Here is a 27,791-nt window from a genome sequence, read left to right as displayed (position 1 = left end):
GAGTATAAATTATTTTAATTGGTAAACCCAACAGGACTCACTCCCTCTTAAAGCAAAAAGGGAAGACCTGGAACATCCATTTCCAGAGTGATCACTTAGGAGCAGCCAGACTGCAATTCCTAGGAGGCTCTTCAGAGGGTTTGATCATTCAGGATGGTCTCACATACACAAAGTACTAATCTACCTGCAGCACCAGCCATAATCTGCTCCCTGCTAAAACTTGTGCAACTCTGCTGAAGCCAATTTATGAAGCAAACATTTAATTTAGCGAGCAGGCTCACAATCCTAAATTTAAACATATGTGGAGCCAGCGAGTGGCTTTGTTTTAATTAACTCTCAAACTTTGTGGCTGTCATTTCTTTATATAAATGAGGATGTTCTGCCAAGGGCAGCCTGTGTGCATCCCTAGGAAACCTCCTGCTATTTCACAGCCACTTTTCAAAGAGCTCTCGCAGAGGTAAGGGGATGTGGATGTTATTATAAGGGTCCATATGGCAGCACACTGGCACTGCAGCATTAAATCAGAGGTATTGTAGCTTTCCAGCCCGGATTCTCGCAGCACCAGGTAATGTATATGTAGCTTTATTGTTGTACAATTTTAGCGGCTATGCATTATTCAGGAGCAGCCCGAGTCTCTGCACTGCCGGAGGTGATTCAGCGATGATAAAGGGAATACGCTTTGCTCTAAAGCAGGAGTGAAGGGATTTCACGGGTCGCTATCTTCTCCACCCACGGAGAAACAATGGAAGCGTTAACACTTCTGCTAAGGAAATCAGCTGGCGACAAATTCTCATCGATAATTAAAATGAAAGTGCAAGCTGCCTTAACGTGTAGTTAGACTTAGGAACCCTAACCTGCTCTCTAAATTAAATGCTTTCCTTGATAATTTGCCTCTCGCAGCAGGCACTGAAATCTGCTAGAAGATGCCATCTAGTGGGTTATGGAAGTTTATTTAAGTTTAAATCCACTTGCTGATGTGGGGCGAGGGTGACAGGAGCTGCAAATGCTGGGGTGCGTGATGGTCTCCTTTTGTTGTCGCTCCAGGAAATTCGGTATTTCCCCGCGGGGGTTTGCATTGGAAGAGAACTAATATCTCTTTTCCCCGTGCCCAGCAGGGCAGCGGATTGTCAGAGCTTTGCTGTTGACACAGCCGAGCCTCACGGCTGTTCTGCTGGCAGAGCATCTTCCCGAGCGAGCGCCGGGGCTGCCCCTCCTCATTGAGGACACGGATCCGCTCCCCATTCCGGGGAAAGCCGTGCCGCCATTGCTTTTTTCCCTAAAAACACCCTTCAAACACTATCCCGTGCCTCCAAATTATGTCGTTTTCATTATAGTTGAAGCCACTTAATTGCTGTCCGGCTAAACAGTAGTGTTTTTTAAAGCGAACCAGGGATGGGGATGGATTTGGAGGGATGCTTCGATGGCATCTCCATCCCTGCTGGAGACTGATGTCCCCCGGTTATTATGTGCCCGTGGGGGCCACCCGGACCTTTTGGGGAGCATTTGCAGCCCTAATCCTTCAGCCTGCCCCGCTTCTCCCAGCCCCACTCCCATCTAAGGGGTCCCTCCCTCATTAAGGCGTTTTAAGCCAATTAACCACCGTGACCCCCTCCCCACCACCGACGGCCGCTTCGAATGCCGCTCCGCCAGACACCCCGCCGTGCCGCGGCACCCTGGGAGCGCCGTTCTTAGAGAGTCATTAGCGGGGAGTCATTAGCGGGGCTCATTAGCGGAGGGTCATTAGCGCAGGGTAATGAGCGGGGAGCGGGGCGGGGCCTCCCCGAGCGGTGGGCGGGGTCTCCGCGGCCCCGCCCCCCGCGCGAGCGGAGCGGAAGTGCCGGAGTTGCCGCCCGGCGCTGCCGCCGAGCGCGGGCGAAAGTTGCGCTCCGGGAGCGCGGCGGGGGCGGCCGGACCGCGCTCCCTGCTCAGCCCGCGGCTCCTCGGCCCCTTCCCGCCACTCGGCCCGCGCCCGGCAGCCGCTCCGATGCGGCGGAAGCAGAAGCGGCTGCTGCAGGCGGTGGGGCTGGCGCTGGCCGCCCTCGTCTTCTTGCCCAACGTGGGGCTCTGGTCCCTGTACCGCGAGCGGCAGCTGGAGGGCGGCGGCGCGGCCGGCGGGGACGGGGCGGCCGCCGCGGGGGCAGCGGCCGGCGAGGCGCCGGTGAGTGGTGGGGCTGGGGGGGCTGAACGGCCCTGGGTGTGCTGGGGGGGCTCCGGTGGGATCCGCCGGGCGAGGGTCGGGGGGCTCTCATGGGATCCACCGTGGCGCGGGGCTGGGCGCGACCCTTCCCATCACAGGGTGCAGCGAGAAGCGGCAGCCACCCCCATAAGAGGATGGGGCAAGGGAGGGAAGCCAGGTGGGCTCGGTGGTCCCCGGGAAGGAGCTGGTTTGTGTATCCTGTGCCGGAGGAGAAGGACCAGCGCGAGTACTTTCTTGGCAATTCACGGGAGGGTCTCCTCGCCTTTTTTCGGCTGAGCGTGGTAAGGGAATAATAAAGCAAGGTCTTTGCTTCTTGCGCCAAGGAGCGAGGCAGGGCTGGTCCCAGCCGTGCACAGAAAGGAACGGCGATTCCGCTTCCCAAGGGTGTGCCTCCGTGCCTTTTCTCCTTACCTGCCCTGGAAGGGTGTGGGAAGCAAACATCACCTGTTACTCTGCCTCCCGCAGAGCTCAGGGCGAGGGCTCGCAGGGAGGACCAGGTGGAGCTGGCGGATCGTGCCAGAGCAGCGATGCTCCTTTGGGAAAAGCGGATAACTCTTCCTGAGAGGCAGAGGATGCCCGCCGGATACGTGGCCTGAGGTTGTTGCAACACATGGCTGCGTTCCTTTCTTGTCCCACTGGTGTAGTAGTAAATTTCACAGCCAAACCTGTCTGTGCGGCGAGTGAGTCAGGAAGGCTGGATCACCCAAATTAGACGTTTTGGAAGCACAGTTTAGCTGCCCTTACTTTTGGCTGTGTAATAGCTTTGTCCCCTTCTGGGTTTAGCTTTGTGCCATTAAGAATGATTGGGACTTGAAAGCTTGAAATGTCATTGTGTAACTATCAGTTCAGCTGCCATTCTAAAAGGCTCTGCTTGTTCAAAACCACTTAAAACTCTTATTCGTCTAAATCTTTCCCTCCTTGGAGACTTCCTGCTGTAACTGCACCGTAAAGGTGGAGAAACCTGCTGTGACAATTTCTGCTCTGAGGGAGAGAAGGCTCTCAAAGAGCTGTACTCAAACTGGGACTGAGCTCTTCTTTCCCCCAAGAAACGCTTTTTCAAATTCAAGCTTTTTAGTGTAAGTCTGGATAAAACCATGCTCATGTCCCATGCTGCTGGGGAAAGGGATCAGCTGTTGCCTGTCACAAAACATTAATTTGCAGCAGATCCTCAAATCTGTGCAGAAGTCCTTTTGACTTGGTCACACAGTGATCATTACATGCCTGGAGTTCCTGATGTTGCTGCCTTGTGCTTGTATTTCTGTGGGATGCAGGGAATCTGTTTTGCATGACTGGTAAAAACCAAGCTCTGCTCCATATCTTCATGTGTTAGGGTGAAATGAAGACCTTTGTAAAATCATGTGTCCTCTAGAGGTAATGAGGAGAAAGTTGGTAATTATTCTTAGGAGGCTTCAAAGTGGCAAGTCGGCTTTTATGGTTTTGGTCTTCCGAAATTGTCCTTGTACTGTAGGCTTTGGGCAGGTGTAAGCCAGGCAGCATCTCTGCTGCTTTCTGTGTCCTTGCAGTGATCTCAGTGCTCAGCTATCCTGAGCTGCCCGTGTTGTACACAATGCCTGCTCCATTTTTCTTTATGTCTCTGTAAAGTATGGCAGCTGTCAGTGATTTGAGATCTGCTTTTGTTTTGATGGTGTGTGGAGCTGGGCAGGAAACGCCTGTGCAGCTTGCAGGAAAATTCGCAGTAAAACCTCTCTGCACTAGTGTAAATCAGAGCTGCTGGGTTTCAGGCTGAAGGCTTCATCTTCCAGTCTAATTAACGTGGAGTTATGGGCTGCAGGGGGTCTGTGAGTGAAGATATATTTGTGTTGTGAGCTTATTTTTTGAATGACTTGGCCCTGCAATGATAGCTCTAGTTACATTGAGCTAGGGAAAACATAGCCTTAAGGACAACAGGCTGTCTTGGTAAAAATAATTTCAGATGAAGCAGGATAAAAACAACTCAAATGTGATTTTGTTTTTCTGTTTAGTTGTGTGGGTTTGTTTTACTGTTGTCATAGAGGTATCTGCCAGCTGACTGCAGAGAGTTTTTTGGGTATCCTCACAATCAATGGTTCCAGCCTCCCTTCCTTGGTCCCAACAAGCATTCATGGGTTTTGTACTTAATAATCAACTTCCAGCTTGTCAATGAATATGCTGTTTGTCTGAATATTCTTCTTGTTCCTGAAGCCTTTCGAAAGAGCTGACTCCTTAATACAAAAACTCCAGATGATAGCAGAGAATATAATGAAAAAATATATTCAGAGCAGTCAGAAAAGATTTTCTTCTGTTTCTGGCTTTAATTTGCCTTTTTGTGCAGGCTAATCTTTGAATTGAGGACATTTCCTATGTACTTCAGAATTGAGCTTTTCAATGAAATCTCTGTCCAGGCTCATTCTTTCTCTTTAAATGGTGTCTGCTGTTTCAGTCAGTAGTTCTATCCCTCAGAGTAAAAGCAGAAGAGGGGGAAACGTTTTAAGAAACAGCTGAATTAAAGCTATAAAACAATTCATAGAACCTTGTCTTATTGCTAAAATTTTGAAATTTGAAACCAGGCAAGAGTTTTTGTTTTCTGTCTGTGCTGCATGTTACCTTCAATAACATGGCAATATATGCATCACTATAGGTGATTTGGCTTTATTTAGTCTTTCTAGTGCCCGAAACAAATGTGACAGAAAATTAAGCAATCAGAAACGATGTAAATATATTCCAGGGAAGATTATTCTAAACGGTTTGTGCGGAAGTGCCTAGGCAGCTAATTGCTTCTGTGTTTACATGTTCAGGGGAAACATTATGGTGGCTGAAAATAGTGTCTTGCTTTAATAAGGAGGGTGAGGTATCTGCTCTTTCCTCTGCCTTTGGGTTTGTTCTTTTGCAGCTCTGTGGGTGTTTCTCCCTGCACAGAGGAGAGATGCAGAGAAGTCAGCAAGGTCCTGGCCTCAAGGTCGTGCTGCAGATCGGCTTGGAAAAGCTGGAGCTCTGAGTTAGTCCTTGCTTAACTGCTGTGTGCTCAGAAGTGGCCTCTGTCACTCTGTGCAGTGCTCAGCAGAGGAGATGATCTGGGAAGTTCTTTTTGTCCTTTTTTCCTGGGGTGTGTAACAGGTCTGGCATCAAATGGGGCCGGTGGCATCGTGGCACTGAAGTGTTTCTGCTGACAGCTTAGAAGCTGCTTTGACTTCGTGACTGTGCTGTTTGCTCATCACTACGTGAGTCTCAGCGTGCTCATGGAATGCAGATTGACTTTTCTGTAGATTCATCTTTTTCTTTTTTTAACAACTATTCAATAAGTAAAAACATACGATCTGTGGGTGTGGGGGTAGGAAGGAGCAGAAGGAATGCAGCTATTCCTTTTGTCTCTTGGATCTCTGCTGTCTGCCTCAGAGGCTGCTGAGCATCCTCAGCCCAAATGTTTAATTGATGTGGAAGTAGCTTTGCAGTGTGTAAACCCTGGATGAGTTAGGCTGTGGGCTGGTGGCTTGTGTTTGGGCTAATGCAAGTGTTTATGTGGCTTTCAGTGCTCTGCAGAGCTGCTGTTCTGCTCTTCTGTGGTCAGGCTGGAGATCCTCGCTGTGTGAAACCTGCAGCTCTGGGAATGTGGTTTTTGAGCTCAGATGCTAAGCTGGAAGGTTTTTCTTTGAATTGCTGGCTGAAAGCACTGTAGCAAATGAGCTGCCTTTGGTGGCAGTGCGTTTTTATCTGATATGATGAATGCTTTATGGAGTCGCCCTGTAGCTTGTTGTAGCAGTAATTTGTGCTCTATAAATTAACTCGGGAGCATGATGGAAGTGTATAAATCACATCGGTGATTGTGTGGTGCCCTCTGCTGCCGGCTGGCTGGAGTGATGTGGGGTACACCCTCCTGCTGCTTCCTTGGCAATCAGAAACCAACTGCAAACTCGGGACTGAAAAATGCCTGGGCAGGGTGCTGCTGTTGGAAAGTTTGGGGTGATAAACTTTGGCTTTAGTGCCAGTGAGCCTAAAGTTTCCAGCTAGCATGGCTGAAAATGCAGCCCTGGTGATGAGTGGGGAGTGATGCTGCTGGTATCCTCCTCATCTGAGGAAGAGGATGGGCTTTGCTGTTCTGACCTGGGGGCAGCTGGGAGCTTGTCAAGATTTGTCAGCATTGTGCTGTGGTTGGAAAAAACTAATAAAGAAGACCTAAAGCACAGTCCAGATGCCAGGAGCCAAAAAGTTTTGCAGTAGAAATCTTCCTACCACGAAGAAACGTCGCCATTGCAGGAATTAAGCGCATATGAAACATGTTTGAACAGCAAAACAGAACCACTTTTCTAATAACAGAAGGGAGGAGAGGGACTTGGGAAAAATTAGAGAAACCCTGTTGTGCTGTCTGCCAGCCAGAAGGGAATTGGGCAGCCAGCTTGCTGTGCTTCACAGGTTCCTCTGGTCATGTCCCAAACCCTGCTGCTGCCCCACAGAGCTCTTGGGCACTGCTGTGTTTGCCAGGCACTCATCAGCTGCTGTCAAGGGAAACTTTGAAAAGCTTGTTTTGTAAGTAAGCATAAAACAATTGGCATCTAAGGACTGGAGTGCAGGTGCTACAGCTGAACAAGTCTGTTTTAATTTAAGTGACTGATTGAGTGTGGGCTGCTCTGAAGTTTATCACTTGAGTGAGTGCACTTGTGAAGTGAGCAGGATTTCCTGAGCTAGGTAAGCATGTCCTGCACTTGTGGTTGGCAAAGGGAGCTGAAGTGAAGCGTCTAAACCATCTCACAGCTGTAAAGTGCAAAGTAGAATTTGAAAATATGTTTATAAAGAAAGTGGAGCTTTCAGTGGCCTTCACTCAAGGTCTCATTGTGGTGATCTTTGTTGTAATGGCAACACAGAACTGGATGAACAAATGGGCTGTATTGTAGGTCTCCTATGCTGTGTGAAAATAAATGGTTTATTGTACTTTGTTCTTCATCATTGAGCAGGTCCTTCTGTTATTGGAAAAGTGGTTCTGTTTCACTGTTCAAACGTGCTTCATATGCACTTAATTGCTGCAATGATGACCTTTCTTTGTGGCAGGAAAATTTCTACTGCAAAACTTTTTGGCTCCTGGCATCTGGACTGTGCTGTAGGTCACTGGTGAAAACCATAATCATGTGGTGATCTCCAGAGCTGTGTGCTTTTGCTGAAAGAATATTAATCAAATTGCAAGAGACAACTGATTTAAGAGCAACCACAGTTACAGATTTCCTGGCAGATAACTACCAGGTATTTGACTTAAGAGGACTGGAAAAACTAACAGGAAGTTACTTATTACCAGTGAGGAGGATTGGTGAAATTAGGCAGAAAAATGTTATCAACCAGACTTTGTTATATAGTGCCACCTTCCACTCCCTGTTTGAATACAGGTACAGGTGTCACTAGGAAAAGAAAAAGGGCTGCAGTTTCCCTTCCTGCCACTCTGTATTTGCTTCCTTGTGTATAGAAAACTGGAAAGGCTGAATGGATTAAAAACTGTCTGCTGTGATGGCAAGCAGACATTAATGATTATTTTAACAGTCATTCATTTAAATATTATTTCAATGTTGCTTCAGTCAGACTGAGCTAGATTGGGAATAGTTACTTTCTGTTAATTTAATTTGCTCTCTGTTCCTATTCTGAAATCAAATCAGGAATAGCCTTTCTGCCTGGCATTTGCACTTTGTCTTAGCCTGATCTCCAGTCCCTGGACAGAGGGATTTTGGTCAGTGCTAGTGCAATTTGGCCACTTGGATATTTCTTCTGGATACAGCTTGGCCTGGGATTCCTGTGCTTCTAGGGAGTTGTATAAATGACATTCTATCTTGCCTTCAGGCCCCAGATTGTTTGCAGAACCAAAGCTGTCGGTGGGGATTTTTGGCAGTTCAGGGATAGTGTGAATCTGTTTATCATGTTTCACAGACTCCTGAACAAATTCTGGTGCCTGAGTCACTTCCAAGAGTGTAACAGTGTGGTGCTTAATTTCCAAATCCAGGGATAATAGCCCCCACTTTCTAATTTTAAAAATTCGTGTTCTACTTTCAGACTGCCTTTTGTCTTGGTGGTGGTGAAAAAACTTCATTATTCTCTGTTATCTCTTGAAGAGTGTGCTTGTGGTTTTCCCTTCAGGTCATGACTTCTTACAGCTCAGGGAGCCAGTAAGTGCTGCTGGTCCTGCTTTATTCCACATGAAGCCTGGCCCCTCAGTGGCAATGGTATCTTTTTTATCAGTGTAACCAACACCCGTGGTGGTATTTCCTGCATTTGTGTTATCCTGCATGGGTGATGGATAGGCAACAAGGAATGGAGTGTTTATCTACACAGCTTTGTTAAGAATATAAGTAGTAGTGGATATCAAATTATGGCTGACTTGTCAGACTCTGCCTCTTTTGTTAGATTTACAGGGCCTGGCAAACGATTGGAGAAAGCTACAGATCAGTAAATCAATACCAGCACAAAGAGTTGCCAGGCAGTCCTCCTTTTCAAATGCCTAGGTAGAAGAGTTAACTTCTGCTGTGTCTGAGATCTGCTGGCAGCTCTGCACCCCCTAAAATACAAGAAATGAGTTGTTTGACATGTCTCCTTATTGTTTCTTGTATAAACTTGATAAAGCTTTAACTTGCGGCTTCAAAGAAGGGAGGTCTACCAGTTTATGGTGCTTAAGTTTGCTTTTCTTTCTAAATAATTACCTCTCTTCCTTTTTGCAGTTCCTCCATATTCTCTAATCTTAGCTCTAGGTTATAAGAGAGCTCCCTGGAGCATATATCTATAATTAAGGCTTTTAAACCACAATTACAGTGGAGCATCAGCAGTGCTCTGCTGCGACCAATATCCAAGGGAGGAACTTGCTTCAGTAGAAAAGTTGTTGATTTTATTACAAACAAAATCTCTCCTGTCCCATTCAGAGTTTCCTCTGATGCTGCTTCATGCCTTCCCACTTTGCTGAGTTATCTTCCTAAAGCTGATGTCCATTAATGGCATGTCTTCTGTAGCTCACAAGAATAAAAAGGTTTTATTTAGCCCCCCTGTCATTTTCTGGAAACACAGGCTGCCAGCTCTACTGCAAATCATTCCCTCATGAGTACATTCAGAGAACTCCAGGGTTTAAAATGGAAACCCTGATTTAAGCAAACTCATGTAACTCATGTGGATATTTTGATTCTTCCTTTGGCCAGAAATAGAAAGCAAAGGAAGGGAGGGAGGATGGAGTTCAGGAAGGCTTGACTGTGTTGTGCTGCCCAGCTTGGTGGAGAAGCTCACTCTTAATGTCACCAAATAAGATGGCTGCGTCTTCCAGTCTCAATTTCTTATTGATTTCTCAGCCTTAATACCTTTTTCCTTTGCAATTAGCACAAGTAGCAGAAAGCAACTTCTAAACCCTGTCTCTGAAAAAACAGTGAATGCTGACATCCTCCCCTGTTAGGCTGCAAATTGCTTCTGCCCAGAGGTAACTAATTCCTGATCAAAGCATCTCCCCTCACCACTAATGTGTATTTCTCATGTGTGTGCAGTGTGTAGCTGATCTAACAGTGACCTGACACCTTTCCCTGATGTAGCTTTCAAAGAGAAAACTTGTCCTGTTCTTTGTGGTTGCAGATCACAAGGCAGCTGCTGAAGTGGAACTTCCAGAAGGCATATCAGATTTTTTTTTTAATATACGAAAAATGCAGCTGTTTACTAAAATAATGACCAGCAAAGGGGTTAAATTTCAAACAAAAAGAACTCGTGTCTTAAACTTGGATGCCTGCAAATGAAGCCTGTCTTTCTGCTGCAGACTACTTGGTCATAAAAATAAAAAGATTCACAAAATAACAGTTAATCAGTCTGTCTCCTGCAAGAGTTTTCATTTTCTGGATGCGTGGAATTTCTTGTTTGAATACTCTCCCTTTCAAAAAAATCTGGTTGGATTGGCATTTTGCGTTTGTTAGTCAAGGTCTTGTGATGTTTTGGGACTTCACCAGATCTTATCTGCAAACACTGTCAGCTGTCCCTCCTCCACACGGAGCTGCCTTGCCTCAGCCCTCCTGAACAACTGGGGCTTTTTTACAAGCTTAAGTTGCTATGAAAAGTTCTGCTCTGCTTGATCCCTAAAGCCTGAAATCCTCTGCTTGCAGCTGTGTGTGCAAGCTAAGGTGACTTTGCAAAGCAAAGTCGTTTCGTTCTCTGTCTGCTTATGATTATTCAGAAGACCTAATATTTAAATCCCCCTAGTAGCCAGTCTTGTTTTTTCTCAGTGGAAGATCACATAGCCTTGTTTTTCTGTAAGTTGCCTTTATTTGTGTTCAGATTCATTTGGGAGGTTGTTTTTACCAAGTAGATCACACTAGCAAGGAAACATTTTTTCTCCATGATGGCAAAGAGCTATGTTTTTTCCTTTCTCGAGCTTCCCTAATGTTTCCCATCCTTCAGATGGAGTCCAAGGAAGAAATGTTCACAGGGATTAGTAAGCATGAGCTGTTTCTTAATAAATAAAACAGGTGAAACAGAGTTGGAGTGTTCTTAACACTTAGACCAAAGTTTTCAAAGATGTCTTAGAGTATGATGTTCCTTTGAAAAATAAGAATCTTAGTGACTTTGATCTAGGGTATGGGATAAAAATAACCACAACCAGGACTGGCATCCCATAAGATTTCTTTTTGTTTGTTTTTTGGGGGTTTTTATAATATTTTTAAAAGAGTAAGCAGCTCCTTCACTTCTGCTCAGACTGACTTTAATCTTTACTCTGCTTTCTTGGAAGTGGCTCTCTTTAGAGACTGTAATTTCAGCTCAGATAAATACAAGCAAAATATATTCCATCACTGAAGAAAATCAGAACCCCAAAAACTAGATAAATAAGACATAATGATGTTGTAAAGGGCTTCCATTGGGCAAGGAAGTAATTTTCTGTAACATTACAGAAGGTAACTTAAATTTACCCTGTCCATCCATGTTAGCCACTGTGTAACAGGCTTGTTCAGGATCTCAAAAAGAAGTGAGCCCTGTGATTATTTTCTGTTTTCTCATTTATCTCCCTGGTGGCCTGTTGCCAGTGTTTTATGTGTGATAGCCAAGTAGGAAGGAATAACTCCTTTTTTCCACTCCTGCATGTTGGTTTTGCTGATCCACCAAATACACTCTGGGCTGTCACTTCCCTTTGATTCTCAGGCTGTGTCAGAAATATTTAAAACTCCTATGGATATCTTGCTGCTGCATGCTGCCTATTTTTTTATGTGTGTTGCTGTTTTGGAAACTGATTCAAGGTACTAATTTAGCCTAGAAAAAAAAAATCTCCCTTCAGAAAACCAGCATCTGCTCACAGGTCTTATTTGCAGCAGTGAAGAAGTTATATTGGTACTGTTAAAGTGTTTGGAGTGAAATTTCTCAAGATTATTTTGCTTGCTTCGTACTGAGGGCATGGAAGTAAACTAAAAATATCTGCAAAGTATTGGAAGACCTGGGATATTTACGTAGAAACTGGCAGAATTGTATCTGGTTATGTGCATGGAGACCAGAGAACCATCCAGGTTATCATTGTTGCTGTTGCAGCTGATTTTTGGAAATGTGATTCTTGACCCACTGTGCCCCAGATTGTTTCTGATCTTCAGATGTGAATTGTGTGCTCTGCTATGGGAGATGGGAAAAGTCTTATCTGCAATGTGTGAAGGTCCTACTTGTTATCCTTGCTTTTGACTGCTGCAGAGAACCTGTGTAAAATCTGTAAAATAAAACATAACAAGTCCTCATTCATTGTACTGCCATATTTTCTGCAAATAGGAACTTGGGCCTGCTGATTACAAAAGAGTCTTTGGCAAAGCAATTTCAAACCAACAAGAAAATGTCTTGAATTTCAATCTGTGCCAACATCCTTTTCTGTGCATCTTGGCCAAAGCTGTTATCAGCATAAACTTACACCAATCACCCTGGGTGAAAGGCCTAAGCCGTGGAAACAACTGATGGTTTGTGGCTTTTCAAGTGCTGATATTTTTATAATAAGTGGCTGCTCCTGGTAGAAATGCATCTGAGAAGTTATGAATTGTCATGAATACATGAGCAGAGAGCACTGGCATTGCTGATAAATTAGCTGGGAATTGTCAGTTGTGTAGTAGAACTCAAATATTGGCTTAACCTGAAAATGTGAAATTAAATAGAAAAGAACAGATTTTTCTCTCTGGATACTCGAAAACAATAACAAGTCATGTGAAAACTTGTTTTAGAAATTATTTCTAGAGGGTATGAGTTTTCAAGCCTAATGCAGTGAAGTCTATTTTTATAGTCCTTGAAAACAAAACCTGACAGACCATATTTGCCAGCACTTATATTGCTCTGGTGACAGTGCTTCTTTTTAGAGCATGCCAGAGGAAATACTCTGTGCTGGAGCATATGTCAGTGATTAGTGGGACCAGTGCTGCAGGATGAAGTGGAAGAAATATGGTTGTGTGAAGAAAAAGCTGAATGGACAGAACGTGAGAAATGTAGTGGTTTATGGGTCAGGTTTAGGGTAGGAATGGAAAATAGTTATTTTTAGGGATGTCTGTATGTAGCTGACATGCTGTCTTCCAAATGACTGAGGTTTAACTGAGAGGATGACTGCTGTCTTTCTCTGTGTGTTCCCCTTAATTTCTTCTTCATGTAGAAAGCTGTTTTCCCTTTGAATCGATCCCTGTTTGCATTCTGCAGGTGTTACATAATGCAGGTATTTGTTTGCTCAGGGTGAACTGGAAACCTCGGGAAGTGAGACTTTTGCCACCCACCCCTTTTTGTGGATTTGAGGGCTGAGGCAGAGAATGATGCCCGAAAACCAGCTGAGTGTCTCCAGACCTGACATCCTGGCTCCAGTCAAGCCCATGAGGTGTGTGCTCATATTTGGGTTTGGGGTGGCGTTTGTTAGCTCCTTCTCCCCCCAGAGCCACCTTGTGAAGGGTGCTAAGATCAAACACAGCTCTCAGCCCCAAGTTCTGGGTCTCTGGGTGTTTGTGTTCAACTCCTGGGCTGGAGGAAGAGGACGAGGATGGAGCCCTGCTGCCCCTCTCCAGCATCACTGGCAGCTTTCACTCCAGAGCTGCAGTGCAGTAGCTACAGCCCTCAGTTGACTTTGCCTCCCTGCTTTGACCATCCAAAATAACAAATATCTGTGTTCTTTGCAGGCACCAAAACGTGCAAACTGCTACAAGTGATTTGTGTGCAATATAGAGGCACCACTGTACGTAAATGTACACCAGGTGAAAATGAAAAGCCTGTCTGTCACAGACATCTTTTATGAAAAATCCTTTCCTTAGGATTTTTTCTCCTGAGAAGCTGAGACCTCAGGAACAAAATGTAAACAATGGTTATCTGCTGCTGTGGAATGCAACAGGTGCATCTGTGATTGGTCTCATGTGGTTGTTTCGAATTAATGGCCAATCACAGTCAGCTGGCTTGGACTCTGTCCGAGCCACAAGCCTTTATCATCATTCTTTCTTTTTCTATTCTTAGCTAGCCTTCTGATGAAACCCTTTCTTCTATTCTTTTAGTATAGTTTTAATATAATATATATCATAAAATAATAAATCAAGCCTTCTGAAACATGGAGTCAGATCCTCATCTCTTCCCTCATCCTCAGACCCCTGTGAACACTGTCACAACTGTCCTACCCAGCTGTTTAATGGGATCCTGAAAGTGCCCACAGACCCCACTGTGGAAACACAAAGCTGGAAGTTGAGCTGCAAGATGCACAGCCTTGTGATTTTTCAAGTTTCTTGTATATTTAGCCCTTGACATCATAGGTTAGTCATCAGTCAAGTGCTGTAAAAATGTTCTGCTGCCTCACCCTGTTTTTCATATCTTGTCACTCGAGATTGGAGTGCTCCAAAATTTTTGCTATTCAACATAAATGGAAGAAAATGAAAATGCTCTGTTCCCTTTATCACAATTGATGCCTGTACTTGAACTTTGCCAGTATTTGTTTGTGAAAACTGCTAGTTTTTCCCTCTGAAATGTTTTTGTCAGAGCAGCTCAATACAACTTGTATTAGGGGAAGTCAGAAGAGGTTAGAGAATCCTTGAAAACTGGAAAAATAATAGATTAGATTGCTACATAGAATTACCTAACTGGTATCAAAATTCAACTGCTGCTGCAAACTAAACATTTGGCTATTAATATTTAAAGAAATCATGCAAGAAGCCAAGCAACATTCATAAATGCAAGTTATAAAATAACTGTCATCAGCTCACTACACTTGTGATTTACCTGATTTAGACTTATTTTTTGCAAAGTTTTCCCTCATATTTAAGTGTTTTTTAAAGCTTAGACTTTAGGTCTGGTTTTCGAAAAAAACATGTAAAGTTCTTGCTTTTGAATAACTCTTGAGATAACTGGAAAAACAGAATTAAATTATTTGGGCCCTTTAGGGAAAAGTGAAGGCTTCATGAGATTTGATTTGTATTTCTGTAGCACACAGGAGGCCTAGTCAGAAATCTGCAAGGAGAAAATAAAGCACCCAAAGGCAGACTGTTTCCTATAAAGTAACCCAAACTGAAAGTATATATTTATTTTCCTTACCTAAATTTGCTCTGTAGAAAATATCTTAAAAATTGGATTGTTTGCTGGTACTTGTACCAAAAAAAAGGAGCTTCTCAGCAGTGCAATAATTAGATTTTTGTACTGTGTCACCAGTACTGCATGGATTCTGAAAGGGACATCTGGATTTTCATTGGTGACTGAATCCAGTGTTTAAAGATCTTGGTGTTTTCAGTCTGATGTGTGGTGTCTCTAAGTTCTGTCATTGTTTCATACTTGAATCTGCTGGCTCAGGCATGAGATTCTTGGATCCAATTTCCTCTTCCTTAGTTTGTCAGAGCTGTGAAAGGAACTGGCTTTGAAACCTTGATTACAATTCATTTTTTGCTTCCTTACAATTGTTAAAGATGTAAACATTTAAGAGGAGCAGCAGCTTACCTCATTTGGGGGTCACAGCTTCACAATGACTTGGTGTCTTCAGCAAAAGGTTTTCAAGCTCGTGCAAGTTGGATCCATTTGAAATGGATTCACATTGTGTCTGCAGTCACAGTCTGGGGTTTTTCTCTTCTGCTTGAGGGTGGTGGGAGCTGTGGCTCTTGGTGATGTGTTGTGATGTGGGCTTGTTCGTCACCTGCACTGATCTCTGCTCAGGAGGTGGAAGAGAATTCCAAAGGAAATTTCCTTCCATCCTGCTTAGGAACTTTGTCAGCTTGACATAAATGAGTTTGGGCCTGTGCTCAGTGCTGCTGGATGATGCAGTTGGGATTCTCTTCTGCCTCCCTGAACAAGAGCAGCCTGTAAACCATCACCATTCAGTGTGTGTGCAACCTGCAAGGGGCAGGATTTAAATAATGAGATCAGATCATGCACCTGGATCCTGTTTGAAATCACAGGGTGAAAAGCTTCTAAAGCCTCTAAAACCTCTCAGCAGCTCCTCAGAAGAGGAGAATGGTTGGCAGACAAGACCCTGAAATCTGATGGGTTATAGTGTGCTCTTAAAATTTAATGAAATGTAATCCAAGGTTTTAATTGCATGTCTGGGTCTGTGCATTTCATGTTGACTTTAGCAATTCTGCTCAGTACCTAATGAGGCTGAACTCTTTGTGTAACAGTGAACCTCTTCCAAAAGATCTTAAGATGAAGAAATATTTGAAAGAGCAGGGAGGGAGAGACAGCAGTTGCAGATATCACCTAGTTTCTTGAAGCTCCTTGAGTTTTAAGTGTCCTTTGTGGTTCAAAGTAATCTTGGCTTCAGTTTGTTATGAAAATTTCCTCCTTGCTGGTCTGCAGGATGGGCTTGGGTGACCTGTGACAAGTGTGTCAGAGATTTCTGTGATCTGCAGCCAGAGCAGTGGAAGCATCAAACAGGCTCTGCAGCAAACACGCTGCAGAACAGCTTTCCAAGGGGATTTAGAAACATCCATTTCTTCATCTGCTCCTCAGGCAGCATCCTAATCCCAAACCCAGCAGCCAGAGTGGGCTGTGATGGGCAAACACTTGGCACTAACTACAGGAAAGCTGCTGGCTGTGTGCTAAGAGCTGGCATCCTGTGGCTGTGACACAGCGCTTGACAAAAACTCCTGATCTGTGCTAAGGGAATGGCCTCAGTGGCCTCAGTTTTTTCACTGTGGAGTCACCAAGGGGGTGTTTCAAGTCTGTGGGGTTGAATATTTGCTCCCAAGGCTCCCACCCAGCTCCAGGATGGGATCTGTTCTCAGCAGGTCAGTGTGCAGCTGAGGCAGAAGGTGGCTGTGCTAAAGCAGCACTCTGAGGTTAAAATGCATCAGGAAAATAAAGTTGTCTGGCCTTAGCACCAGTGATGATCTGAGGTGATCATTGTGTGACCTCTCTCAAGCTTTCATGTCTCAGAATAGCTCTGGTTTCTCTCCTGGTCTGCAGCTCAAGAGGAAATGTCTGTCATGTAAACATTTTTGTGTGTGTATAACAAACTGTAAACACTGATGTGTTTTGGTATCTGACAGTGTAAGGCGCCATCCAGAAACAGTGGTGTGTGTTGGATGGGCAGCTTTCAGAAAGAGAAAGTTGTCTATGCTGTAGCTTCTGCTGCTCCATCTATTTCTATCATCATTTCTATTGCTGGAAGGGGACTGGCTGTACTTTGGAAAGGTTACAGTTGAAAGAAGTTACAAAACAGCACCCAGCAGGGTATAATCTCCTCTAAATAAGTACTTGATAAGGCATTTCAAGACATAAGCCTTCTTTAAAGAGTAAATGAAAGTTCATTGGTGTCCAGACAAAGACCCTTTGGCCATCTGGACTTGACTTACTGTTGTCTGCTCCTGGGTGAGGGAGGGCTGTCTGAGCTCTGGATATAAGGTGCTATGCAACACTTAAGCTCCCCTGACCTAATTCACTTGCTTTTTTGCGGGAGCATGGATTAGCAGTGGCTTGCTGGTGCAAAAGTAAGCAGCAGTTAATTCTTGTAAGTCAAGTCCTGTATGGCTGTGATTTGGGTAATGCCATCTTGTGGAAAAAGCAGGGCAGATTGCTGAAATGAAGTGATAAAAGAGTGGCAGGGGTGATCCTGGAGGCAAATACCAGCACAGCAGATGAGTTGTGTTCAGGTTTGGATGATGCTGGCTGTTTCTGACTGCTGCTTTCCCTTTCTAAGTCATGACTGATCTCAGAACAGGCTCCCTTGGAGGCCTTAACACATTCCACAGGATTCCAGATTGTTCTGAAAATGCTTTCTAAACACTCTGTTAATTAAAGATTTCTCTAAGTCAGAATTAAGTTATTAAAATGTTCCAGGCATTTTGTAGAAGTCTTTTCAAAGCTGGCTGTACATTCCTTTTAAAGTTGATCTACTGCCTGTTATGAGTTACAAAGTAATACTGTGCTGCTTGTGGGTTACAGATAAGTTCAAATAAACAAATGGTTTGGGGTTTTTGCTGTAGTTTGCCTTTTTGTGAACTGACATTGCTATTGAGTCATTCTTTAGGATTTTGCAATGGTGTAGCTGTGGTTCTTCAGCAGCAATGGAAGCAAAAGTTTCATGTGCCAGGGAGGGCACTTGAAAATCCCTGGGTATGTCAGAGCAGGTAGTGCTGCACAGGACAATGGGCTAACATCCATCTAAAATGTTTTTGGTTTGTTTTGCAGAACCTGTGTCTGCTTCTAAAAGACTGGGTGATCATAGGTGATAGATTTTGTGTCATACAGAAAAATTGCACTGTGTGGCAAGTTTGCTCCCTCAGCTGTGGTTCTGCAAGAACTCAGTGTGCTGCTGAGGTGATCTGAAGGGGACAAATGCCAAAAACAGAGAAGCTGTGCTGTCCTGGGTCTGTCCCTGCCAAGCTCTGTGAGAAGAGAGGGTTCTCTGCCACCAAAATAGCAGTGAGAGCCTCAAACCCTGCCCTGACTGTGGATGTATGTACTGACATGGATTGAGTGCTGTTGTCTGGGTTTGAATCAGGATGTTAGTGTTTTAAAGGCACACTGCAACCAGAAATATTCTGTGTATCAACCTGAAAAGGCTGTGTATTGGAGGGAAGTGGATTTCTGTAGCAGTAAAGTGAAGTCCTTAGCTTAAAATACATGTTTGTAAGAGAGCTCTGCTTCTGCTTCCTTTGCAAATCCAAGTTCTGCATAGATTATTTTGCAGGTATTTTGGAGGAGCTTCAGTGGAGTTGTCACCTTTTCCTGGCTGGTGTGGTTAACTTCTGCAGGAAGATGATAATGAGTGTCCCCTTGACTCAGTGTTAGGAAACCTTGGCTGCTGGTTCCAAGGTAAAGTCAGGGCACTGCTGCCTTCCTGAGCTTGCAGTTTGCTTTGGCATGTTGCTGCTCAGCTCTATGAAGTTACAAAAGGTTTAAAAAAAATTGAATGAGAACCTTGTCAGTTTATGTTGCTTTTGCCAGGACCCAGGAGCAGCTGTGAAAGAGCTGATAAAGTTGATGTTCCAATTCTGACTGGAATTTGGAAGAGCATTTCAGGTTAGAAATTGGCCTGAAAACAAATGTGTGGTTATAGAGAGCACCCTTGTCACGTACATCATCCCAAAATCTTTTACAGTAAGTGAAATGTTAATTGTTTTCTGTTTGCTCTGCAATCTTCTGCTGGATCAAAAGCTGTGCAATTATCTCTCCTTATTAAAAGTTCAGCAGAGGGAATGGATGACTGTGTCCAGGTTTGCTGTGCAATTACTGTTAAGGAATGGGAAAGCCTGCTGAGGGGTCAGTCAGCAAAAGCATCACTGGGAAACTGCATCTGTGGAGCACATGGGAACAGAAGACAAATCTTTAAATGTCTTTTGTGTTCTCACAGAAGGATGGGAGGCAGCTCTTACAAACTTTGCACTGAGATCAGAGTCTAAGCAGTGAAGGCAGTGAGTGCATTAATCCATGGTGCTGAGAAAACGTTTCTTTCCCTAAGATAACAAAGTTTGACAGGGCTGTTTATCTCCCTTAAGTTTCACAGGAGGTATGAACTCAAAATACATTGTGCTCAGCCTCTTCTATCACTGTGCTAGATAATTCCTTTGTAAAACATCTTGCCCAGAAAGGTCAGGTTTTTAGCACAAGCCTTGCTCCCCTGTTCCTGCTCTGGTTTTCAGTGTTTTACAGATGTGCCTGGTTTGTGAGAGGTGCTTTCTCCAGGGCACCAGAGGTAAAAATGAAGTTTAGAGCTGCTTGCATTTAAAAGACAAGGCAGCGTCATGGCTGTGTGAACAGTTGCTGCTTTCTGACCCCCAAAACGACAATTATTGGGGAGATGGAGTTTTTGGGGAAGGTTTATGTAGTTTTTTAACCACTTCACTGCAATCTGGAGGACAAGCTGTGTGTGTTTAGAGAATTTCCATCACTCTCCCAGTGCTCTTGGTCTGGATCTGGCTGGTGGAGTGTCCTTAGTGATGCTGAGCTGTGCTCAGAGGCCACAAAATTGTGCTGAACATTTGCCATTTAAATTGAACATTTTTGACTGCCTGTAGCACAAGTTATTTAAGCTGGCTTTAGCCTTTACATTCAGGAGTGCCTGTTTAGGGCCATAGGAGCAGCAGCTCAAGGACCTTTGCAGCAGGAACATCCCATCACCTTGTTTGAATGGCTTTCATTCAGAGGGAATGGAAACCTGGGTCAGCCCTGGGTTCCTGACTGATTTAAAATCCCTGCTCTCATGTACTTCTTTTGAAGCAGTAAGCCACTATTTATTTGAGATGAAGGTTAAATTTAAAACCCACAATGTAAATTACTTGGGAAGGGATGTCATTTTGTGCACCCATAATGGTGATAAGCTGAATAAAACAATTGCAGGAAACTTATTTCTGGGGGAGCAGCCAAGGGAGGTATTTCAGCCATGGCACTTTTATGATAACTTCTGGAGCTTGCTCCTCTTACCAGAAAGATTATGGATGTTTTACTGGTACAATCAAAACCAGCTGGATTTGGGGAATTTTAAGGGGTTATTTTTTAGAGCATTTTTATAAAAACCCAAGAAGTCCAATTAGTAGAATTCAATTCATAGGAGTTTAAAAATTAATGGTAACTTACCTTATGAAATATGAATCACTTGAGACTAAACTAAGAGCAGACATATGGTTTTGATTTTTTTTTTTCTTTAAACATGGGCACGGTGCTAAGGCCAGACAACTTTATTTTCCTGATGCATTATAACCAGCTGCAGATGTTTTAGAAGTTATCGCTTCTAAATGGGCTCTGACAAATGTCTCCTGGAAGCCAGCAGCTCTAAATATTACACACACTGGATTCCAAGGAAATGTTGAAAATAAAGTTTTAGGAATTAAATGTTCAGTGTCTGAATCAAGAAAATTTACTTTCTGCCTCTCTCAGGGGGATTTGCTAGCTGAAAACATTATTTTGAGAGACAGGCACAGATGTTAGTCAAGGCACACATGGAGAGTGGAACAAATATTGCCACAGATGGTTTTGCATGGTGTTATTTACTGGCCCTCTACTGCTAATGCTGGAAGGTGGACACCTGAAAAGGTACCTTGGCATATAACTATGGAATTTGTAACAGGTGTAGCAATTCAGCATTAAAGCAAAAAAAATTGAAGTATTTATTAAAACATATGGAAACGTCGTGTTTTGTGCATCAGTGAGCAGGGCATGGCCCTCTGCTACAAAAACTTGTGATATTTCACTTACTCTGTTCAAGATTGAAGTAAATAGTTTTAACTGAAGATTTTTTTTGTGCTTCTTCTCTTTTTTGCATAGCTTTGAATCACCCAGAAGGACATTTTCCTATATATGTATGGGATACAAAATGTTGCTTCTGTATCAGATGTGTGGCTTTGTGGGGAGAGAGGGACCATATGAATATTGACATGGGAATTGCATCTGATGTCCTTGACTTGCAAAATTCAGACAGCTTGATTCATCACTGCATAAACCATTCACATTCATTTTTCCATAGCCTGAGAGAGAGAGAGAGAGTGGGAAAATATCTGTGCTTTGCTGGAGACACCTCATTACCATGTGATTCCAAATGCAGCTCTCAGGTCAATAGAAGAGGAAGGAGGGGTCCTGAGGGGACAGGCTGAGTGACTAAAGGCTGAAAACTGGGTAGCAGAAATACCTCTTCAGGCAGGGATGTGCCAAACAGGCACCGCATCTGACAGGGCTTGTTCATGTGTTAGCAGCTCACCAAGTAATGGTGGTCCTTGAAATTTTGTTGGGAGTCTTGCAAAAAATCTTTATGGGGTTTTAAAGGAAAATGGGAATTGCTGAAGTGTTATCAATAACTTTTTATTTTTTGTGTGTGTGAGAGCTGTTTTGGTAAAAAGATGTTTGAGGACATGGTATGTACTTATTATATGTATAAAAGGTTAATGATGCATCCAGTTTGTACCACACAGGGTGACCAAAGGGAATCTCCTTGCCTGTCTGTGTTACCCCTAAAGAGCCTTGGTCTGGTTTACATATAAGCCTGCTTGTGCTCCCTGGAATCCCTGGAGCCTGCCTGGCACTGGGGAGCCATTCCAAGAGCAGATTAGGGCTGGAAGCATCAATGGGACCTGCCTGCTCTGCGGGGAGGGACATGGCACCGTGCCCTGGGTGGGAGCAGAGCCCAGCAAATGCAGGTCTAATGATTTGGATTTTGCTATTTCACATTAGTGTTTAAAACTGCTTAGATATAATCCCCCCAGCAAATCTCTGCATGCTGTGGGACGGTGAACATTGGCTGCTGCACGCTGGTTTTTAAGTATGAACTGGTTACACTGAATTCTTGTGCAGCTGAACAAAGGCTCTCTCTGGTGCCTGGCAAAGAGGAGAAGTTTTCATGTCTGATTCTGTTTGTACAGGAGCATGAAATGGGTCTTTGTATCAACATGCTATAACAAATGAAACATTCAGGCAGAGGTTTGGTTTGATGCTTGCCAGTTGTGTGCTGGCTCTGGAAAATCACAGAATGTATGTATAAAATCCTTGGCAGGGAGGAGAACTTGTGCTGAGTTCAGAGTCCAGAGCTACTGCTTGCATGTGTTGAGTTGGACATTTTGGACATTTTTCCTTGGCTTACAAATCATTACTAAGAAAGTTTATACATTGAAGGTTGATGTTGGTAATATGAATATTTTCTTAGTGGTTGATCACCTGAGCCACAAAGAAGTTTCTTCCTTTGGTCACCCAGGATATTTCCACCATTTCTTGAGCTTGCTCTGGTGTCATGCCATAACTCTATCAGAAAAAAATCTCAAAGAGAGTATGTGCCCCTCAGCTGCAGCTGTCTCAACATAATTATGATCAGAGGTCCTTTTTCTCTACTGTGTGTGGAGCCTGAATCCCTCACATTCCAGATAAAAGACAAGCCACAGTTCATTTTCTGAAACATCACTCAAAAGCACACAGTATTTTTGTAGAGCGCTTAGAAGATTGATCTGAATACTCTGAAATCCATAGAAGCTATGAACTTTGGCTTGCATCTTCTTAAGGAAAAGAAAATGATCCTACCTTTGATGGAATCTAGCAGAAGGTTGGCTTCCATTTAACTTGAAGGAATTTGGGGTGGTTTCTCATCTCTGTGGTCTAAGTGGAATATCTTGGCTTGTTTGAAACAACTGCTGCTTTTTAAAAAATGCATTTAAAGGAATTTTGGAGGTTAAAGTATTTGATTTTCCCATGCCACTCATCATGTAGTGCAGTTTCTTCAGACTTTCCCCCTCTTGGAGGAAATATTCAGCTTACTGCAGTGAGAGCTGCTGCAGAAAGTGTTCCAGAGTCAGGAGAGTTCTTACAGAGGATAGAGGATTAAGTGATGAAAGCTTTTATAACTACATCAGCATTGGGTTAGTTTTGGTTTTTTTGGGTTTGTTTTTGTCTTTTTTTTTTTATGCAAAGGTCTTTCTGAAGCTTGCAAAGAAGATTAAATAGAACAGTGTTACTGTGGAGTTGTTGTTTAATCGGGCTCTTCTTTGACTGTCACTGAGATTAAAAATGTTAACACAGGCTGGATGCAGTTCTAGAAACTAAAGCAAGTCCCTGTTTAAAGTTCCATCTAGGGAAGGTGGCTAAAATTGCAGCAAATAATTAGATTCAACTGTTTGGAGATGTTAAAATAGGTGTACTAAGCAGACAAAAATGTGTGGAATTTCTCACCTACTAATAATTATTTATTGATTCCTTTAAGGCTGGCACTGAGGTTTCCCTTCTCTTTTGACAGAAGGAATTTCTGCTTCAAAAGGTTTTTAACCTCTTTGGTTTGATAAGCCTAAAAGTTAGGGGAAGGTAGAGATTGATACATGTTCCTGTGTGAGGAAGTTTGATTTTTGGAGTGGTAGAAATGGCAGGAAGAATAGTAAATTAATTGCCTGAATGTGCTCTGCTGCCTGAAAAATAAGGATGCAGTAACCAGGTCTGTTAATGAGGACTGTGATGGAGGTTGTCTCAGTAATAGAGGCAATTTGATGATCTTGCCCCCATCTTCCAGTTTACCTTTCCCTCCACTGTGCTGATTTGGCCCTGGATGGGGACTTACTGCAACCAGATCGATGAGAGAAGCTGGGTTTGAGACAAGAAAAAAGCCTTAAACTGAGCTCTGCTTCCCAAGGTGATGTGTGTAGAACTGCAGTGTAATTCAGCAAACTGGTTTTGCTCAGCTGTGTAGAGTAAAAAGATTGTTGGTCTCACCCCTTCAAGGAATTTGCAAGGATTTACTTCAGACCATGGACAAAAGTGTCAGGATTTATCAATCTAAGATTAGCTTTACTTGAAAGTACAGAGCAGCCTTGATTTTTGTTTTGTTATGCAAATTGGACACTAATTCCACTGAATTGCATGTACTAAGAATCTTTCTTTTTACTTTTTGGCAAGATTGACATCTCATCATTACAGTAAGTGTTATGGTCCTCCCTCCAGTAATGTAATTTGTGAAAATCCAGTCCTATGTAGGCTCTTCTGAGCAGCTGTCCTAAATGGGATTACTGAAACACAGACATTTATCTGAGCTTTTTGCTTTTATAATTCATAATAGTCAACTGCTCTGGCTTAGGCTTTATGGGATGGTGAACTTGTCTTGCCTCTTTGCACAGTGGTAAATTTATGGAAATGCATAAATATTTCCTAATCTGGGAGCATCATGTGGACGCTTAAATCTCAAAGTCTCTTTGCTTACTTCAAGTTTCAGAAGCTGTTCTTAGAAATAAAAAAGACTAGTTCCCTTTATGTGTGGCCTCTGGAGTGTTCTGTGACATGAGGCATTGGAAAGTAGGTCTGGTTGAAGCCATGTGTGAAGTACTGAGAGAGAAGTGGCACTTCTGTCTGAGGTGGATACTGAGGAGGGGTGAAAGCGTTTCCTTGCTCTGTCTGCGTGGTGAAGTGAATTTAGATGCCTCTGAAAGACCACTCTGCTTGGCATCTTGCTGCGAAATGCCAAGGCTGACTTTTAGTATGTGTTAGTTATGAATTATGAAGTGATCTGGGTCCATATTCAATGTGCATCTCTTAATAGCATAAAATTATTCAAAGTTGACTTGTTTCCATGCATTAAATGTCTGGCATATTTATGATTCACTTGCCTTTCTAGGAAAGGTGGCAACTTCCACATCTAACATTTAACATTTAGCTTGTGTTTTGGGAAGGCAGTTTCTCAGTTGCTTTTCCTTTTTTTTTTTTTTTTTCATATTACTTTAAAATATGTAGCTTGTCTCCCAGTGGTTTTGCATGTGCTGACACCCAAAACTGGCACTGGATGTAATGGATTTGGGATTCAGACTAATGTTCTTGGGCAAAACACACTTGCAATATAGCATCATGTTTCATGATCTCATGGGGAGAGTCTGCTCTCAGGATTAGGTGTGGCTGCCTGTGGTTTGGGCTGAATAATCTGCCTGCTGATTACTGCTGGTTTTGGTAACCAGTGTGGTGCTTTTTTCCCCCTGAAGCTTGACAAGCACCCATCCTGCTGCAGTTCCACCTTTATTTAAAAAGCCATTTTTCTTACCACAGCCTGTGTCATCCATGAATCCTTACCCTGAGAGCAGCACTGCAGAGGGGATGTTTTCCACAAGAGGTTAGTTGATTAAATGCTATGACAAATTATTACAGCTACTTGAAAGCAGTTGCTTCTGTCTTTAATTTTACAGTGTCAAGTTACTCTGTCTCACTCAAGTGCCAACACTCTCCAGCTGCCTTTTGTCAAGGTCGTTGTCCATGGCTCACCTGTAAACGTGTTCTCTTCTCTGGGAGGGGAGAGCAGATGTTTCTGCCTCCAAGAGATGCTGCAGGAGATGGTCAGCAGGCTGTCAGAAGCAATCTTTATGGGCAGGCTGGTCTTTCACAAGGAGATGTGTTTACAGAGCATGAAATGAACATTTTTGCACAGAAGCAAATAATTGCTTACAACGGAGACTTTAGTAGCAGATTTGAAGCTTGGATGATCATTAGTAAGGTCAGCTGGAGCACACACAGTGTCCATCTCCTGAGCAAAGTCATTCAGGACTTTTTAGCTGTTCTTTTGTGCTGAAAGGTTTTAAGACATCGTAATGTTCACGCCACGAGCTTGTCACTTTTGATAAAAACTTGTGATAGGCTGTGCTGCTACATGTGTATATATAGTATAGTTTCTTCAAAATCATTCTTGAATGGAAAACTATTTTTGACTTGCAGGAAGAGAGGAAGGAAGCCTATGCCCATTATGTCAGTCTTAAATTAATATTTAATAGCATTCCAGCATTGGCAGGGTTTTTAAGATTCTCTGCATGAAGTGTGTGTGAAACAGGCTGTTGTCACAAGCAAAAGGGATCTCTGTGAAAGCTTTCTGTGGTCAGGAGATGGGTCTGAAGGGCAGCAGCTCCCAGGCATTGTTGGCTGCCCCAAAATGCTCTGGTTAATGCTCTCACTCCTCAGGTCAGAGCTCTTCCTTGCGCAGTAATGAAAAATGGTTTCCGAAGAATGGCTATTGGCAAAATTAACCAGATTGATTCTTCACTTATGACACAGATCAAGACTTGAACTTCAGTCTTCTATGGTAATAAGACCAGTTCATCATCAGTAATTGCATCTCTTTGTTCCCAGCAGCTTCTTCAGCCTCCTTACTCTCCTCCAAGGTCACTTCCTCACTCAACAGATGTGCAAGTCTGGCAGAGCATTTAAAAACCACAGGGCTTGAAGGAGATGAAGTTTTTTTTGTTAAAGCAGTTCTGTTTGATTGCAGTTCACCACGTCACAGGACTGAGGAAGTCTGGCTGATGTGAGCTGTGAGTGCAGACAAACGTCAGAGCAGGGGGAGCCTCTCCCTCTGCACACCACAGTTGGAAATGCTGAAGGCTTGGAGTGCTCCGTTTTCCAAACATCTGCACTGCTTCAGGGAGGGAGAAAACTGCCAGTGTCACAAAGGCTGTTCTGAAAACCTCTTTAAAATGCTGTCTGTTACACCCATGGTCTTCCCATTGCTCTTCTGTAGGACATCATTCTCCAAAGGGCAGTGGCCCTTCTTCCTTCATTCACGTTGTGCAGAACAGCATTAACCATAACCCCTTTCAGCACTGACAGCCAATGAATGTGGCTCTTAAAAGGAACATCTGAGCATTGCCTGAATACTCCCAGAACAACTGTCCTTGAGTCCAGGAACACACAAAATCCAGGATACAAGTTGTGTCTCACTCCCTGTCCCCATTAAAAGGAGGCTTTAAAATAGTTTATGCTGCTCTGTACAGGGCTGAACAGAGATTCACCTTCAGAATTCCTCCAAAGAGCTGAAGTGGAGCTCCCTGTGTGAGCTGAGCAGCCAGCACTGTTTTGCCAGTGCTGTTTTTGCCATGAGGTGTTACACCATCAATTTTCAGAGGTCTCCAGAGAGATGAACACACAATGAATTAGTCAGGCACTCTGTAACACGACCTGCTAATAGCCTGCCCTCTCTGAAACAGTCCCAGCAGTGGGAACTTAATTCTTTTCTCCTGTTTAATGAGACTTGGTAGAACAAACACCTAAGCAAATCTGAGGGGTTTGTAGCTGTCATTCTCTGCTGCATCTCATGTATAACCATGCGTTTTATTTCTTTATTGATTTTTTCCCCTTTTTGTCGATGTCTAAGCAGTATTCTTTCAATACCAGATATAACAAATTCTAGTCAAATTGGGTGCTTCTTTATTCTGGTATGAGAAGCTACAAAAACTGTATTTCAGAGAATGTCCTGCTGTACAGCAATTTTTCTCAGTCCCATGGAGCTTCATTATAGCGAGGTCAGACTATGCCGTAGAGAAGAGAATTTATATTTTATCATAGGGCTAACTTCTATGCTCTTGTAATGACCCTGAAGGACAGTAAATGCTCTAAATAATTCAGCTTCTTTGGAATTTAGTTCTGCTGTGCTATAGGAGCTAGAATAGATCTAGGAAAATAGAAAACATTGTGGTATATTTTAATGTGATGCCTAAAGGATGCTCATGAGGATGTCTGGCTGCAATAACTCTATCCAGGAAGTGGATATGTAAAATTTCAGGAATTCAATGTATTCTCAAGGGAAAGACCTCCCTTAAGATCCTTGTGATGAAATGAAACTCCTCAAAGTCTAATTACCTCTTGGACCAGGATGGAATATATTAATTTCTCTTCCATAATTCCATGTGTGGTACTTCTAATTTCATGGCTTGGCCTTTTCTTCTTTGCAGCAGTGTGGAAAAGTGTGAGGGCTGTTTGTAATGCATGCCTTTCCTTTTCTGCCCAGTCATCTCTGCCC

General features: G+C 43.4%; 1 protein-coding gene across 1 annotated transcript in view; it reads left to right on the top strand.

The window, feature by feature from the left end:
• The first annotated feature begins 1,717 nt into the window (after nt 1-1,717).
• GALNT10 (polypeptide N-acetylgalactosaminyltransferase 10) overlaps nt 1,718-27,791 on the top strand; it is a 78,432-nt gene continuing 52,358 nt past the window's right edge. Inside the window, exon 1 of the mRNA XM_074552202.1 lies at nt 1,718-2,158. Coding sequence (XP_074408303.1) covers nt 1,754-2,158 — 405 coding nt within the window. The 5' untranslated portion in view covers nt 1,718-1,753. The remainder of the gene's footprint in view (nt 2,159-27,791) is intronic.

The sequence above is a fragment of the Zonotrichia albicollis genome, chromosome 15, assembly GCF_047830755.1.
Source record: "Zonotrichia albicollis isolate bZonAlb1 chromosome 15, bZonAlb1.hap1, whole genome shotgun sequence".
NCBI lineage: Eukaryota > Metazoa > Chordata > Aves > Passeriformes > Passerellidae > Zonotrichia > Zonotrichia albicollis.
The sequence above is the reverse complement of the archived record's forward strand: the minus strand, read 5'-3'. Positions and strand labels throughout refer to the sequence as shown.